Below are 18,578 nucleotides of genomic sequence, written 5' to 3' on the forward strand. Positions count from 1 at the left end.
TTATCTTGCTGCAAAATATTATATTGGCTCTTTCTAACATAAGTATAAAAGATTATGGAAACTGATTTTGTTTTTATTGTTGATAAACCCTAATTCCATGTTAGGAATTACCAAAAGAAAAACACTCTTTTTATAATCTTTTCATTTTAGTATATTTTTCTATTACATTAATTATATTTGATACTTTAAATTTAAACAAAGAACACATCCTTCTATTAAAATGATTTAGAATATCTATATGCAGTGATCTATGTCGAAAAGATGTTATTTAATTATATATGATGTACCTATACAAATTCTCAAAGTATTTCGTAATTTTTTTTTTAAAAGAGAGAATAAAGAGAGGTTATTTTTGTTAATGTAAAAGAAAAAGAAGAAAAATAACCAAAATTTCATTATTTTGTTATGATAAATCATTTTATTATTATATATATTTTATTTAAAGTTAATAGAAAAGTCAGATATTTTTGTAATTTCAACGATATGATACTTGAAATTTTAAATTTTATAATTCAAATAAAATAGAGTTTTAAAAAAATATATAATTACATTGCTTAAGAGTTCATCCTATATATATAAAAATAAAAATAAAAATAAAATAATTATTATCTATTAAGAGAATTAAAATAAAAAATTTATTTAAAGAGCAAAAAGATAAATTCACAATGTTGATTATTTCTCTTAATTTAAAATAAGGGAAGAAATTCTAACATACATGCCTATAAATATATGTTTAAAAATAAAAGCAAAAAGATTTTTGTATGTCCAACACAACCTTCATTTAGTGAATGGAAGATAATTTCTAATTTTCCTCCTTTGTTGGCAGTTGAAAATACAAAACTAAAAAGATGGTTTTAAAAATTTAAAAAAAAAAAATGCCTCGAAGAGTCTGAAATATTTTATACTTTTTGAAGGACAATAAATAGACACCCACTATACATGTTTTCTATCTTCTTTTTATTTATCATTAAACCAATGATATCTTCTTCTAAAAAATCCTATTAACTCAAAACAAACATTAAGCATATTCATCCATAAGTCAAACTGGATACGTAATTATTGAAACCATTTTTGGAGACAAATGGCGGACTTAGGCAGCACATGGTGTTTTATATATCCATTTATTCTATTATCTCTTGCTTGCATTATATCATTTGTCCTATAGGCTAAATTCTCCTTCACCCTTTTCTTTTTTCTTTTTTTTTTTAAAAAAATTTTAAGAAGAAGAGAAGATGCATTGAATTGTTTGACAGGACAGTTACCAAATCAGAATCATACAAAATCGTCTTGCTTTCTGGAAAATAAGATCTTTTGTTGAATAGGAAAAGAGCGAGACGTAAGTAAATTCCGTTCCTTTGCGACATAAATTGGGCTCAGGACTCCGTCAAGGTTTTCTTATCTCTTCCATTTCTCTCAGCAAATGATTTCTAACAAGATGCAACTCCATTTTATGTCTTCGCTCTCTACTAGCAACAGCCACCGGGCTCCGATCAAGTAAAACTGGAGCCATAAACTTTGTAATATAAACCATACAGGGTGAAAGAAGAAAAGAAAAGCCCCAGAAAAGGGGAAGGGAGGGGAGGGAGAAGGGGGAGGGGGATAGGTAGTCACTTATAACTTAAATAGTACATGAGAATGTTTCGTTTAAGGCTTTTATTCAGCAATCCTTTCAAACCTCATGCTGCCTTCATCTAAAATGGCCAAGTGCTTTCTCTTTTTGGATAATTTAATTGGATTCTGAAACCCAGTTTGCTCATCTGTAAACTGAGCAGCTGTTCGAGCCCGTAACTCTTCCAAGCTCTCACCTTCCTTTGCCCTCTCAAGTATCTAAAATATCACAGCAGAGGTTATAGCTGTCTTCTTATTATGTTAATAGGCATTAATCACATGCTTAGCCAGAAAAGAAGAATATAAGGGACCCAAAAAAAAGCCACAAGGATGCTTGTGAACAGTTGTAGTTACTCACCAGATGCCGACCATAAAGGTGGGTGCTTGAAAGTGCTTGAAGTGCATTTTGTGCCTCTTGCTTTGTAACATATTCCACAAATGCAAAACCTCTGTGATTTCCAAACTTCATTGGCAATCGCAGGCTCTTGATCTGCAGAAGATAGAAATATATATATATAGAAGTCATTCATTTAGACCGCAAAGGGCAGACAATTTTCTGATTCCTTGTGAATCATGCATAAAAGATATATGTGCTGTCACAATTCTCTATGGGCATCAATTAATTCCAAAAATATGCACTACCCCACAAATCAAAATCAAACAACCACCTGTCCAAATGGGCTAAATAGCTGTCTCAGATCTTTTTCTGTTGCTTCAAAAGCTACATTTCTCACAAGTAATTTTGTCAAACTCTTATCTTTCTCAACATTTTTCACAGTTTGTTCATCCTTCTTGGTCTGACAGAGTTGCAAGATAAGAGCATGCCCATCCAAAATGGTTCCCTGAAGGAGAGAGGGAAAAAAAAACTATAAAAAGAACTTCACAGTTAACAAAATAAATTTCCATAGCACAGATCACAAATTTTGTTTTTACCTGTAAATCTTTGCAAACACTGGTGGCTGTTTCAACAGAATCAAACTCAATAAAACCAAAACCCATTGAGACATTCTTTCCATTCTTTAAATGTTTCTTTATCTGCAGATGGTTGGTGCAAAACCACATCAAGAGGGCATACTGTTAAGTAAAATCACAATTACGGTTCTAAAGAATCAGATTAAGTTACCCTGACACTTAGGATTTTTCCCCCCTCCACGCGTGAACTGAAATGCTTTTTCAAATTCTCATCAGAAGTCTTGAAGTTCAGGTTCTTCACAAAGAGTGATCTTGACTACAGCATAACAGAAAGTAAAGAGTTGGTGAAAATACATATTTGAACCGGAGAACAAAAAACAACAATTACTTTGATAATTAAAGCAGCAGACTTTTGAGCTAATTCAAACATCATTAGAGATGTTTTGCATGTTTAGGCTATATTTGGAACAAATCCAAATTTTTTTCTGAACTCGTTTAGAAATTCAGAATTAGTTCGGTAAGAAGATGGTGAAAATCCTCCTTATTGCAGAATTTTGTATGGAATTAGAAAAGTGAATTCATCAATTGATGAAATTTGAATTACGTTGTTCCAATTCTAAATAGAATTACACGTGAGGTCGAATTTTATTATCTTGCAAATAGAATTTACATAATTTTTTTATTAAATTAAATATGCTTTACAAAATGAATCCACAAAATTCCTTAACTTGCTACCCAAATAGTCTTAAGGAATCTAAAGTTTGTTTGCCTACACCATCCCAACTGCCAAAGTGCTCTCATCTATTTTTGTACCTAGTACCTTCTTTTTTTTTCAAATCATGATATAAACAGAAGATTATTGTAATCAAGCCAGCAAAGGGTTGCCGAGCAGGAGTGATTTTTCATTCCTAGAAAGATCATTTTCTTTGCCTTCCATCTTCAGAGCATTATTTCTAGCAAAGCTGATCTTATATACTTATTTATTTTGATTAAATATCCAGTCTTAATATTTTACTTTTGTCTATTTTTCTGAAATCCTACTCTACATTGTATATCTTTATTCAGCCCTCATATATAGGAACTAGACTTCTTTAGTCAGTGTTATATTTAACAGTATAAAAATCTTGATTCCGCCTGCCAGCCCATATTCCAACCAACAAATATTCTGACAAAACAGAGGAGCCAAAACCAACCTGCCAATAACATAATAAGAATAATTTCAAATGCTTAAGGCACCTTAAGCTCCAGGAATTCTTCACAAAATGAATGATAAAGTAATAAGGATATTTGAAGAAAATGACACATGCTGGTTACCTAAAAATAGCTGAATGCATACACAAAGAAAATGACAGATTAAAGTTTCTATCAGATGGGTAATGTCAAACATAGACAGAGGCACAAAATAGCAAAAAGCTTAAGAACATATCCTCATGTAAACAAGAATATAAGCCTTATGCACATCGTGCACATTGAAGGAAGTAATAGATGAAGCAAGGATCAGCAAGACCATCACCCAGATTCACCAATGACCATTGCTTAGAACCAATTGACAAATATAAGCTATTGAGAAGACAGATTTAATAAACAGGTAAGAATTAAAGAAAATAAGGTAATTCAAGTATATTAGAATATCCGAGCAGTAAAGTATGAAGAAGAGGGAAAATACTTGCAAGAAACATATACAAATGGCACACCTCAATCCTATCTGGATCGATATCCATATCTGATGTTCCTTCCAACTGTTGTTCCAAAATCAATCTCTTGGCATCACGTTCACCAACAGCCGCGTTAGCCTTTTCACCGTTCTTGGTGGTTGATTTTTGACTAAGAATATTGCCAGGAGCCCACTCCAAATACAATGGAGCATCTCTGTATTAATACAAGAAAAGCAGGTAAAACAGAAAAGAACTATTCAGTTTCAAATCACAGCTTCCCAGAGTAAGAAATCCGAAGTTACAAGCAGAAAATCACACATTGAACAAAAACGTATTTATGTATGCAATAAGAATAAAATTATAGTCCAATTAGTATCTGTACATTCTTTGCCTCTATTACTTCCTGAAGATTACTTGCCGTGCAGGAATTCGGGAAAAAAAGGATGACTTAGAGGAGATAGTTCTATGCATTTATATGCGTTTATAGGTTGTCCTACATGCTTATTTAAAAAAAAAAAAGGCTGTCCTACATGCTATTTATCACTCCACATTCCCTTCGTTATTACATTTCATATAATTTTTTAAAATTTTAATTACCATTCTGCAGCAACATATGGACTCTATGTATTAGTTATCACTACAAAAAGAAAGAACAATCAAGTATTAAGTTGAGTTACTTTCTTTTGTTGTTTTAGAATCTTAGCCTTACATGGTGTCCTGTTTCTTTTACCGCACCAACATATGCTTGTAATATACAGCCTACTTTGACTCCCAACTCTATTTACCCCTTCTTGTCCTCATATCTACTTACGTTCCTTGAAAATATACTATGGCTGCTAGAGAGAAAGGAAATTAATCCATGGTAAACCAGATTTTTGGTTTCAAGAAACTCATACTTGAGCTATGGCTCTTGCTGCTGACAACTTCTCTTACACAGCAGCATAAGACCTCAATTTAATCCAATTGTGTGTAGCCTAAAACTTTCAACTCATGCTTTATGCTGATGACTATCATCTTCTCAGCATTTCAAACTAATAAGAGTTTTCCCCCTAACCTTCAAAAAAATGCACAAGTCACCCGAAGAGATGAAATATTAGCTCATTCATTCTCATTATGTTAAATCTCGATTCTGAAATTTATTCCACATCTGCTTATCATGGAAGAAGCATTTTATTATTTCTGAGCACATGTTAAAGTTTCATTCAAGAAAATTAGAACTACCCTACAATTTTTTTATGCATAGAGCCCAGTAGATCACAATCATGTTAACTCGACTTCAATCTGAACAACCAAGTATGTCTGTTAACTCCTAAAAGAGTTCCTTCGTTATTAGGATTAAAAGAAATCTTGATGACCTTCATGAATCTTTGGCATCGTAAATGAATTATTCAGTCTTATATCAAGAGTTTTAAACAAAGGCAAAAAAGAATATAAACTTACTTATAACGCTTGTATGCTAATCCTCTAAAAGCTGCACGAGCTTCAGCAGGTTCAAGAAAAATAACCTGAAATATGATGCATAAAGTGTAGAATAACAAACAAATGAGGAACTTTCCTCATTGTTTCTTTTTCGGAGCATAAATTCAAGGCACCACAAAACGAAATAAACAACTGAATGCATACCAAGGCCAATGTCCTTGTAGGAGGAAGAATAATTTTTTCTAAACTCCCAAACTTCCCGAACATCTTGGCGAGTTCATTTTCAGAAGAACCATAAGGCAAGTTCTTCACTAACAAAACATGGTTACTTCGTTTCAGACCATCAGTTTTCCCAGCAGCAAATTCCTCTAAAGCTGCAACATTTACTCCAGCATTTGTTAGGGCTTTTTTAGTCTCTGCAAGAACTTGAGTTTCTCCCAAAGCTATACGTACAGCAAGATCATCAGCTTCGCGGTCAAGTAAATCGCCCTTACTTACACCATATTTCCTGGCAATGTTTTCTATTACCTGTTAAATTGCCAAAAGGAAAATATAAAGATCTTTAATGAAGAGAAAGTTAAAAAACAATGGAATGAATGCAAGAAAATCCTCAGTCAAGTCACAATAATCCAACAGCTCTAGTTACATGATAAACTGATGCAGTCAAAGTCTCATCAAGGCTAAGTGGGGTACTGTCCCACCAGGGTTTTATATTGTAAAAGGTACCCCACCTGGCAAAGAGGATGACTTCTTATAAGTAAGAAGAATCCTTCAATTATAAATGATATGAGATATCAAAGAATGTTTTATATACCATCAAAGCCCCTTACCTGGGAAAATCTATATGGCCAGTATTGACCCCAAACTATAAGTCTATTTACAGGCTGTTGACAGACAGGTTCTGACAGACAATGCTAATGATGCGGCCAGAATCTCTTCAAGCCCAAGTGAAGTATTGCCCCTCAGAGTTCTATACTGACACCCAACTAAAGAGAGAAATTGACCTCTTATTATAAGTAAAAAGATTTATTCAACTCTAATCAATGTGAGATTGAAGACCTTTTCATACACCACCATAGCCTCTCATTTGAAGAAATCCGTTTGACCAATATAATCTCTCAGTATATGAGTCTATGGGTGAGTGCTCAACAACTAGGTTCCTACAGACCAGCTAATAATATAGCCAGACATATGTTGGGCCCAAGAAAGGTATTTACTTAGTTGTTTATCCTGTAAAATATGCCTCACTTGAGAGAGAAAGTGGTCTCTTCATACAAGAAAATTCCCTCAACTCTAACCAACATGAGATATCAAAGAATCTGTTATATATAATCAAGATGATATAAACCCAAGCAGAATATGATGCTAACAAGAATTGTAAAATACAACTATCGTAGTTTAAACTATTAATATTATTTTACTTATATTATAAATTTAGTTACCTTTTTACATTTAGATTAGTAATGATTCTTTTTCTATTTAATCAAGGGTTGCATTAATTTGTTTAGTACTAATTCATTTTCTAGTAATCATTATTCTTTCAGAATTAATGTTAAGAACACTAAAAGTGTACAAGTTCTATTAGTGGTACCATAAGACATTGGATTTTAATAATTGTATCATTCTTAACTATCTTCTTGGTAGATTAAAAGAATCTCTTTTTTTGGGGGGTTTGAAAACATAATAAATTCTAGGTTATCTTTCTGACCTCAACTAATCAAAGCTTCACATAATGTTGTACAATATATGAACTAAAATTTCATAAGTATATTAGGGATTGTTTTCTTAGCTAATCTCCAATTTCTTACAATAATATGGATAAATTAAGTCTTTACTAGCTTTAGTATTTTGTTTATCTTTATATTCCTTTTAAGTTATAACTTCTCTGCTAGGTTTCTCTAACTGTAGTTATATTAGGATTTTATGTTTAAGCACTACAGATGATATGATAATCTCACTTTTTGAGATGGAGTAATGACTTTCTTTTGAGAGAATAACCTATTACAAGAGTTAACTCAATACCTTGGTTGCATGATGCAACCATGTCCTAAATGTCCTTAAGAACCCAGTGTACTGTATGATGCTCCTGGTATTCCAGGAGTTATTCCAGTTATCTTTTGGATTTCCATCCAACTTTGAGATTTGATATCTAAGATTTCTTAGTTTACCCAAAATCCTTGCTAAGTAAATTGATCTTAATTTGACATTAATTGGTGTCAAGACCTAAAATTCCTAACACCCAAAAATTCCTAACCCCACCCGCAAGTGGTCCTAAACCATTTGGAAAAAAACAACAGCAAAAGAAATTGCAAACCCAACAGAAATCACAAACCCCCAACAATCCAAGAAGGAACTTGCACACCAATTTGTCAATTTATTGACTTTGTCCTACATACAAGGCTTCACTCTCATTATTAATTGTCTCTTTCCATTGTTTTGCTTCCAATAATGTTGACCAAGCGCAAAGTTTGATTTTTCTTTTTTTTTTGCTAAGCTCCAAGATCGTATTATTGGATACTTGCAACTTCATCATTGGATTAGGATTAGTTGAGCACTATAAGTTCCTTCGCAATCTCACTCTTAAGATGAAGCCGTAAGTTAATAAATTATCATGAAAGTTCTCCCAATACCCTTGTTTACGTGATGAAATCATTTCATGCTACTTATATCTGATTTCTCTCCTAATTTTTAGGTTAAGCATTCAAGAATTCCCAAACTTAACCCAAGATCTAAGCAAGGAAACTTATCCTCAATTTGTTCAACATCATGTAAGCTTGAATAATATCAAACAAAGTTATTTGCAATTCCATCTTCTGTCAGAACTACATCAATATCAAGACAACTATTACAGTTAGCAACATCCTTCTAAACTAAATGGTTCTGACGATAGCCAGGGTACAGAGGAAGTTTGGTGATAATTACTGCAAGTTTTTCATTATAATAGAACATACCGTATCAGAGCGCATAAATAAACTATTCCATGCTTTTGTATCTCCACTAGCTTCAGATGCCTTCCTCTCTTCCTCCCTTCTTTGCTTGAAAGTTTTTGGACCTTGAACTGTAGAAACATCATTCCTACAGTGGTAGTAATGTCATAAAAAATTCTCTCAAAAGAATAATGTCATCAAATTACTAAGAAAAGAAGCAATGCATTACTAGAGATCAAAAGTTGTATAGGTTATACCCACACAAGAAAAAAAAAATTGAATAGGTCAATGTAGCACTACTTACCCTTCTCTTTCTGATGAATGCTTTAGTTTTGCTGGCATTACATGCAACAATCTGCCTTGGAAAATTGAATTGTCTAATTCTTCTAACGCTCTGTATTCCAGAAAAATAAAAGTAATAATTCAATGAATTGATTAAGAAAGCGAGGAATACATAAGGAAAAAATATAAAATCCAACTCAAACACAAATCTTGTATAAATGTATTGTGTAAATGCTACTAGTATCTGCTAACAGCTGACAGTTACATAGTTTGAATAAGCAATGTAAATTTTAGTATAAATGTATAGGAAACTAAAAATAATGAAGAATGGATATGAAATAGAACTTCTAAATTGATTAGAAATTGTATCTCCCGCTAATCTACAATTTAAAGTAATCAGACAGATTAGACTAGGTGTTTAGTAACTTTAAGATTTTATTTACAGATTAGATTAGGTCTTTAGTAACCTATTTAATTTCACTATTGAGATCAAGATATCAGTTAACAAAATTATCAGTTAATTAAAATTATCAAGATAGTTTTCTCAATACCTTGATTGTGTAATTTCTCAATACCTTGAAATGTATGAGAACTGGCTTGCGAATTAGAAGAGGAATTTCTTATCAAAAGATGGAAGATATACTCTCATCAAAAGTACACTTGCTAACATTCCAATATACTATCTTACCACCCTAACTATACCGGTCAGCATTTCAAAAAGATTGGAATCAATTCAATGTCGCTTCCTATGGGGGGACGGTATTGATAAAAGAAAGTATCATTTGGTGAGATGGCCAGAAGTTAAAAAACCTCATAACATGGGGCGGTTTGAATATCAGATCTTTGGTTCATATGAATAAAGTACTTCAAGGCAAGTGGCTGTGGAGATTCTTTAAGGAAGAGAGCATATTATGGAGAAAGGTGATAGAAGCTAAATGGTGCAGTCTCGATTTTGCTGGGGAGTGTTGCCGTGACAGTAGGGACCATGGACTGGTCGAGATTTAGAGAGTGTATCGGCTGGAAATTGGGTAGGGAAAACTGCATAAGGTTTTAGCATGATGAATGGTTGGATGGGGGATGCTTGAAAACTATATTCCCTACAATATATGCCATTGCACGATCCAAAAACATGAGAGTTAAGGAGGCGTTTGTGACGGAAAATGGAGGTTTGCCTTTGACGGTGAATGTCTCTAAAAATCTAAATGATTGGGAGGTTTTTGATTATGAAGAGGTTTTCAGACTGGTCTCACAATGTCAAATTAGTGATGGAGTGGACCAGCTTCGATGGAAACCATTCAAAAAGGGTGAATTCTCGGTTGATTCATTTCATTGGCAGTTGGTGGGGGCTGGGCAGGATAACATACCCCTTTTCCCTTCAAGACAGATTTGGAAATCCAGTGTTCCGCCTAGAATTGCTTTTTTCGCATGAGAGGCTTGCAGAGAAAGTATATTGACACTTGATAAGCTGAAGACTAGAGGCCAGATTGTGGTTAACGGGTGTTTTATGTTCAAGAAGGCTGAGGAATCTTGCTGCCACTTACTTCTTCACTGCGAGGTGGCCCACGATTTATGATGCCAGATTTATAGACTGATTGGGATCAATTGGGTCATCTCTGGTTCGGTTTTTGATGAGATCTGGGCTAGGAATGGGATTGATCTAAAAAAGAATATTATTAAAATTATCCTTTTAACCCTTTTTTGGACCATTTGGAAACAAATGAATAAGAGGGCGTTTGATGGTATTGAGAGAGATATTAATAGACTAAGAGAGTTATGATTTAATTATTTTGGTAACATTATGTTAGCTTATAACATCATTAGAGATGAGAATTTTAGGGATTTTATTGACACCCTAACAACTTTATAAATTTGTAAATGGGTGGTACTCTCATTGTTACCTTGTTAATATATATTTACACTTTTTATCTCCAAAAAAAAAACTTTGATTGTGTAATACAATCAACTGTTAGGTGTGATATTCAAGAAACTGTCACCTTACGTGTGATGCCTTAAGGGATCCTAATGTAACTCCTAGTTCATCTTGTGTTATTCCTATCTTTAATTTTTAGGTGAAATATCCAAGAATCCCTAAGTTAAGCCAAATCCAAAAGTAGGCAAACTAGTATTTATTTGTCCTACATCAATGGGTATATAGCTAAAAGGTTCTATAACCCAAAATCTCACAACCTTGTCCAAGAAGATCTCACCATCTGCGTGCAAACAAAAAAATCAAAACTACAAGAAAGCTAAACTCTCATAGCGTCACTACCTCAAATCACCAACACTGCCTGGAAGATGACTATCATAGCCACCACCACTAGCCTTAGACAAAACCTATGTTGCTCCCTCTCCTGGTCACTCGCCCCAAAACCCGAGGGAAGAATGTGTCACTTGCCGAAAAGAGCCTGAGACACTGCTGCACAGCAGATCAAAATTGTCCAGCCACAGAATCTCACATGGGTTCCTGATCTGTAATACCCATCATCAAATAGGTCAACCATCAGAATTTGACATTTTGATGCGAAATCCCAAAACCTTTGCTTGAACCTTAGAACTTTTCAATCGGTTTAAAACAGAATTTAGATCACAAGTAAAAAAGAATCAAATTTGTTCAATCACCCAAATGGTAAAAGTTAAATAGAACCCCCAAGAAAGATAAATGATATCCCTTGAACTCAATCCAAACAAGCACCAAGAACAATTGAAATAGGAAATCAAAACTGAAATACAAATAATAGCAATTGTATTTCAAATCAACACCTTATGCATAAAGTGAAAAGAAAGTCAAAACGCTCTCAACTCAATTCTAAAATATCTAATTACAACTCTTGATATTCACAAAGAAGAATTTCTTTGATATTTATAACCAAAGAAATCAATGATAAGTTACAATACAATAATTACAATTGTAACTCCCACAATAATTAGGTTAATTATGTGATAATTACAATTGTAACTCTAATAATAACTAGGCTAATTATAGGCATGTAATTGTTATATAACTTCTTGTAACTCCAATCTTCTTAACCAACACCACTAATTGTTTGTGACACCATATAGTTATGCGTTCATTCTTGTAATAACACTAAAACAAGACTTAAGCTCAAAATGAGTTACACTTGACTATATGAGCTTAATTAACTCAAACTAAAATAAAACAATCCAAAATACTTAAAACAACTCAACTAATTCAACTCATACACAAGACTTATTCACCCATTACCAATAAAACTCAAACAAGCCCAAATTATCTCAAATCATTTAAACTCAATTAAAGTTACGAATTTAGGATGTTCAAAAAACTCATATTTGAACTTCTCACAATTGGTCAGCCCATCATCCACATATTTTTGAGTGAAAACTTGGAGCAACTCTTTAAATTTCTTTACCTTTGATCTTGTTACTGGTCCGCTGAAACTTTCCAGATTTGGAACTCTATTTGTGTTTACGTCATTTGAAATTTACTCTAAGTCATCTTTTGATGCTTTTTGAGTATTTTGAATGTTTTTAATCTTGTTTACATCACAATTTCTAGTGAACTTTGATCAGCGAGTGGACCCCACAAAAAAGTGACCCAAGAACAGCTCTGTTTTAGCTGGTTCATATATATTTAACCGGTCCAATTAAACTCATTCAACCTCTCCAGACCAATTTTCCAACAGTTCAAACCAGTTACTAAGTGTTTTGGCATGCCCTTTTTGTACTTCTGCTCTGTTTGATCAGAATCTCACTCTGCAGTCCTCTTTTAGAAGAATTTTAAATATGGTAAATATTGAGGAAGAGAATAAGCAATCACTAATAGAGGGTCAAATTGGGGTCATGGCATCTACTTGTAATGGGGACTTTGGGGGAGTAATTGTCATGTGGAAGAATGCATATTGGAATTGGTGGATTGGTTCAGGGGTAAATGCTTGGCTACTTGCATCCTAAAATTTAGGACTTTCTAATGTTGCTAGATGTTTTCAAGGGTGTACACTAGGGGGAGCATGAAGAGAGGGAAGTCATGTGGGATAACTTGGAGGTAGTGCATGGGAAATGAGATTTTTCATTGGTGGTTGGAGGTGACTCGATATAATTCTTCATGGCCAGAGAAGATTGGGTGAAGTTTTGTGCGGGTTTGTTCTGAAGAGTCTGAAGACTTATTAGACAAACTCGATCTTATTTATCTCCCTTTATCAAGCAAGAGATGGACTGCTCTAACTTAAGGTAAAGGCCTAGTTTTTACAGAATTGACCTCTTCTTTGTTATTGAGCATTTTAATTCTCAGGTTCCTAGGTTAGTAGAAAAAATCTGATTGTACAGAACTTTGAATCACTTCCCTTTGTGCTTGGAGACTAATAGTATTAGGTGGAGCCCAGCCTAAGATTTGAAAGGAAACAGTTATGCACCCCAGCTCTAGGGATAAGGTCAAATTGTGGTGGGAGGAATATACAGTGACCGGCCATGCAAGCATTAAGATTACAAGAAAAATGAGCACACGGCAACAAAGTAAAGCTAACTTTGGGGATATGGAGGCCAAAAAAGATGGGTTGATGCAGGAGTTCGATCGATTTGATAAGCTAAAGGGTGGAAAGGCTTCATACAATGCAGAGAAGAATCCTCAGAACAGTGCAGAGAAGAATCCTCAGAACAGTGCAAAGTGGTAGTTGCAAATCTTTTACTGCGGGAGGAGATTGCTTGGACAAAGATCTAGAGGTACTTGGATCACAAAAGAGGTTAGAAACAAAAGGTTTTTTCACAGCCTTGGTAGTCATTATAGGATATGTAACTTTGTGGTAAATGTGGAGACAAATTGTCGATCTTTTTATCACAATGGGATCCTTAGAGAGGCAGTTAAAGGCTTTTTGAAGGAGCTTTATAGAAAAACCTTTTGTTCAGCAACTTTTTTGCGATGGCTTAGCTTTCAATTCCTTGGAGGGCATGAAAAGAGATTGGCTGAAGAAGCCATTCTTTGAGGATAAGACTTTTGGAACTCTCCATTATTGTAAGGGTGAGAAAGCCTCAAGCCTCCCATGGCTTCTCTATGGATATTCTTCAGAAGCATTAGCTGTTGGTTGAAAAGGATATTGTGATATGCTCCCTGATTTTTTCAAAGGATCCTTTGTGTCAAGTCTCAATGCTAATTTCCTAGCTCTCATCCTGAAAATTGAGAACACATGTAATATAAGGGACTTCAACCCATCAGCTCAATGGGTTGTGTGTGCAAGCTTCTTCCCAAGGTACTTGTTAGAAGCCTTGGTCAGCTTATGGAAGTGTGGTTGGTGAGTTCCAAAATACTTTTGTCAGAGGGAGTCTTGATGCCGCTTTTGTTGGCAATGAAGTTGTTGACTCTTTGAAAACAAAGGAGGGGGTGGTCTAATTCGCAATTCTCCCAAGGAAAAAGCTTATAATCACATATCTGGGAGTTTCTATTCCATATGTTATGGAGACTTTGGTAAGTAAAATGGAAGTAGTAGGTCTGCAAGTGAAAAGCAAGAGTCCATCAAACAATGTTTTCTTTTTTCGGAACTTAAAATATATTGATACCTTCTTTAAAGGCTTGTAACCCATTAACCAGACATTTAGGAATTTGTAGTATGAGCATTCATCTTCTTGTTATAGCTACAAAAAAGATCTATTCTAGATATCTTCTCATAAAAAAAGAACAAGAACCAATGAAGCATAATGTACCATTAAACTATTGAAGTGTTTCTTATGATCTGATTAATGAACCTAATAAGTGGTTCAATGGAAATATGGATCAAAATAACATACTGACTAAGCATACACCCTTTAGACCAAAATTTAGTATAAAACATATTTCATATTCATGCCCTGTATCATGATCCAGACATGTTTTAGATAACAATGTTCTCAATACATTGATTGTGTGATGCAATTCTAAGTGTCAAATCAATTCCACTTCTGACTAATATGTTAAAGGGCACAGAAGATTCAAGTCTAGTGGTGAGTGGCACATAATGGTACATATACATGGCCTCAGATTAAGATAAATACAAGTTTCACCAACTTTCAAGTTGCTTCTTGATAAACTAAATTCCATTGCAAAAAATAACAGAGTCTAGAAAACATAAAGTAGATCTTCAGGCTTTTAAGCAACAAAAAGCTTAGTACCTTGCTGCAGATTCTGGAAGTGCATATAGAATATAAGCAAGTCCCTTGGACCGCTTTGTATCTTTATCAACAACCAGATGAACCAGTGAGACGTCTCCATATTTGCTAAAGAGCTCCTGAATCTCATCTTCACTGTTATAATAAAAGTTCAATGATAATAAAGAAACAAAAGATGTGTAGAGATATGTGTAGCATTAAAGAGGAAACAATGAGAATCAAGCCAAGTGCAAAGATATATACGTTGCTGTATATGGCAGATTACGAACAAAAAGGCGACCAGTCTCAAGAACATCGACATTGCTATCTTTCAAGCTTGATGATAGGTTCTCTGTAGGACGATGCTCATCATCACCATCTTCTAGAGAAGCTCTTTCAACTGCAACCTGCGTAGCATCTCTTGTAAGACTTTCATGTTCTCCCTTTTGAGACATTTGATAATCATGGGCCTTGACTTCTTCTTTAACAGAATCATTGTCATCTTTGTCAGAAAGATCATCGTCACCTTCAATGTGATCCTTACTATCATTGACATCACTATCACTCCCTGAATCTGACCAGTTTGTCCTCATTCTACTCTTGAAGTAATCCATATCCGAAATCACTTCATCATGAGCAATATTTTGTGACTTTCCCAAGTCATGAGAACCGGCTACTCTTCTGTCTTTATTAGACGCTACATGCACTGAGGCATTGTTAGACTCTACCTGCACCAGAGCCATGCCCTCTCTGCTTTCACCTTTGGCAGTAGAATCTTTCGTGGTGATTTTGCCAGTTTGGTCAGCAGTGGGAGCAATCAACATATCATTTGCCCACATTTTGGACTTAACCCTCGGCTCCATGACCAGAAGAAATTCTTGAAGCTGAGGGTCCTCAATTTCCCTTGACTTTCTATCTTTCTTTTTCTCTCCTTTAGCACCCAAAATGGTCAAACTTTTGCTGCCAGAGTTTTCTTCAGTTTCTGTCACTTTTTCTTGTTTCTTCAAAGAATACCGACTCCATGGACGAGGAGTATTTGGATCCCCAACTTTTCTAGCAATCTGGAAGTAAGAATGCAGAGTTAGTCACTCTTAAAATTTCCACTTATATTCATTGCATTCTCTTAAGTGCTAATTACTTACCAAAATGATTTAAATCTCTCATTCCAACAAACATAACCAGGTATTAACAATTTGAATAAGAATCCAATTTGTGATAGTCCTTCCAATTGGAAAGCTAATGAATTATCAAAAGTTAAAAGAAACTGATAAAACACATACCTCACAAGTTATCCTACAAGTATCAAGGTAAGACTTGTTGAAGTACTTGATAGCTTCAAGGGCTTCATTCTCAGTTCGGAACCCAATGAAAGCAAACTGCCTACTTTTACCATCTCTGAAATATGCATTAAAAAATCAAATATCCCCCTCAGCACAATCAAAATAAAAATAAAAATAAAAAATAAAAAACCTCCAACCAAATACGAAGAGTGGTAAAAACATGGAAGTAATACTTGGTGCGCATCAATTTAGCGTCTGTAACTTCTCCTTTCTGCGAAAAAACTTCACGCAATCGATCCTCTGCAACATACTTGGGCAAATTCTTCACGCATATTCTAGACCTGAGTTTAAAAAAGAAAAATAGAAAACAAGCTTTAACAATTACACAACAAAATTAAAACAAAAAAGAGAACTTCAATTTTGCAAAACACTTAGCTATAGCAAAGTTGAAGAATAAAAAGGAAACGAGCTTGAAATTTCACATGATTCAGCTATTCAAAATAAATAATTTACAAAAATAAGAACTAATGAGAAATTTTTCTTACATTCTTCCTCCTCTTTAGTTAGGGAGTTTCGAGAGAAGGATTAAGAAGGGTTTATACAACGCCACGCTGTCGAATACGATTTTTATTCTCGGTTTATATAGTCAAGACTGACTCTAACCCTAGGATATCGCTCGAAATTGGAATCTCTCTATGCATCCGGCAAACCGATTGCAGTAACGCGAGCAGAGAAGGTGGTGCAGATGAGGAAGAGAATTACTAAGAGGCGGCGTGAAGGTTTTTGGTGGGAGGGAAGTGCTCCAGGGACCGGCCTTGTTCTGAGTTCGGACGTTTCCAACGCGGAGGGCCTGTTTGATTGAGCTAGTAATTTGGGTGGTTTTTTTATTTGAATTTGATTTGATTTAGTATTTTACATAATAAAAATAAGAATAAGTATAAAAAGTAACATGCATATATAATTATAATTTTTTAACTAATTCAATATTCACATGGTGTGTAAAAATAAGTACAATGCAATTTTTTAAATCAAACATATTAATTCTGTAACAGTCCGAAAATTTAAAAAGAAATACATATAATAATCCGAATGCGGAAGTAAAATAAAAGATTAAAATTAATATCCCTTACACAATAATTTAAAAGTACTAAATAAAATCATAGAATAAGTTTTTTAAAATAAAAATAAAATAAATTATAAGGTATCTATCATCTACTCGCCGTCTTTTTGTAGATCGATCTCGGGAACCAGGTCATCCTGATCTGAAATGATTAAATAATGAATGAGTTACACTAACCCAATAATGACATCATACTAATCACCGTCACAGAAGTAAAGATTAGTAGAAAATTAAAACAACCAATGAAGCAGTAGATTTAAACAAATTTATTTATCAATAATCAAATTATTTACCGTCCACTTACCATAGTGAGATTTATAAAAACAACCTATGCAAACAATAATATTATAAATATCATGAATTCATATATAATCTGTAATATAGCATATATCATACTTTTATATTCAAAATATCAAACAACAATTGCCCCTTTTATCAGCATATTAGTATCCATGGGGATCCATAGGGTTCCCCACTACACGTGAACCTTTCCCTTTAGCAAACTTAATTCCAGGGTCATCTCCATACCCCGTCCGGTATGAGTGTCAAAACAATAAACCTCAATACCCCGTCCGATATGAGGGTGAAGCGGGTCATCCCCATATTCTGTCTGGTATGAGCGCCAAAACCATAAAGTCTTCATATCTCGTCTGATATGAGACAATGTTTACGATAGGGTTCTCTATGAATCTAGTCCGTCCACTATCTCCTAGGATATATAGTGAGGTTGTCATCTTATCCATTTATCAAATCACACCCATTTCATATTTTTCCTGCCAAAACTATAAAGTCTTCATACCTCGTCCGATATGAGACAATGTTTACGGTAGGGTTCTCTATGAATCCAGTCCGTCCACTATCTCCTAGGATATCTAGTGAGGCTGTCATCTTATCCATTTATCAAATTACACCCATTTCATATTTTTCCTTACTATCCATTACTAACTCAAACATGAATACATAAACAAGTAACGTACATCCAACAAAACAAGCATATATTAGATTTCCAAAATCAAATAGTAGTGAAGTAAGCAGTGATTCATGCATTCAAAATCATAGAATAAATAAACCAGATATCATAATGCATTTAAACTGTAAAATAAATCAAAAAGGAATTGACAGAGAAATATGTCAGGTTCGGGCTCCATTAGCAACCGAAATTAATTATGCATATCTATTTAATTTGTACAAAATACATTATTATCATTTATTCAAACTTCAATTCTATGATAGGAGATCGGGTGAGGGGTCCTTACTTGATTTAATGCCGAAAACTAGATTTTCA

At 34.1% G+C, this 18,578-nt stretch overlaps 1 protein-coding gene across 1 annotated transcript; it reads right to left on the reverse strand.

The window, feature by feature from the left end:
* Window positions 1-1,214: 1,214 nt before the first annotated feature.
* On the reverse strand, window positions 1,215-17,066 carry LOC110806896 (nucleotide/nucleic acid binding protein). Its single transcript, XM_022031884.2, has 15 exons — window positions 16,719-17,066; window positions 16,407-16,514; window positions 16,174-16,288; window positions 15,158-15,954; window positions 14,918-15,049; window positions 8,826-8,915; window positions 8,546-8,669; window positions 5,799-6,122; window positions 5,616-5,680; window positions 4,215-4,389; window positions 2,732-2,836; window positions 2,542-2,643; window positions 2,277-2,450; window positions 1,967-2,098; window positions 1,215-1,827 (listed from the first exon to the last, which is right to left on the reverse strand). Coding segments are annotated over exons 1-15 (2,619 nt in total). The 5' UTR covers window positions 16,721-17,066; the 3' UTR covers window positions 1,215-1,653.
* Window positions 17,067-18,578: the final 1,512 nt, after the last annotated feature.

The sequence above is a fragment of the Carica papaya genome, chromosome 2 (genome assembly GCF_054855325.1).
Source record: "Carica papaya isolate Zhongbai chromosome 2, ASM5485532v1, whole genome shotgun sequence".
NCBI lineage: Eukaryota > Viridiplantae > Streptophyta > Magnoliopsida > Brassicales > Caricaceae > Carica > Carica papaya.

Excerpts from the sequence above, each read along its gene's own strand:
- LOC110806896 (XM_022031884.2), bottom strand. Across the intron at positions 8,916-14,917 it reads CTTCCAGAATCTGCAGCAAG|AGCGTTAGAAGAATTAGACA; the intron begins GTACTAAGCTTT and ends TCTGGAATACAG. Across the intron at positions 2,644-2,731 it reads GAAAAATCCTAAGTGTCAGG|ATAAAGAAACATTTAAAGAA; the intron begins GTAACTTAATCT and ends AACCATCTGCAG.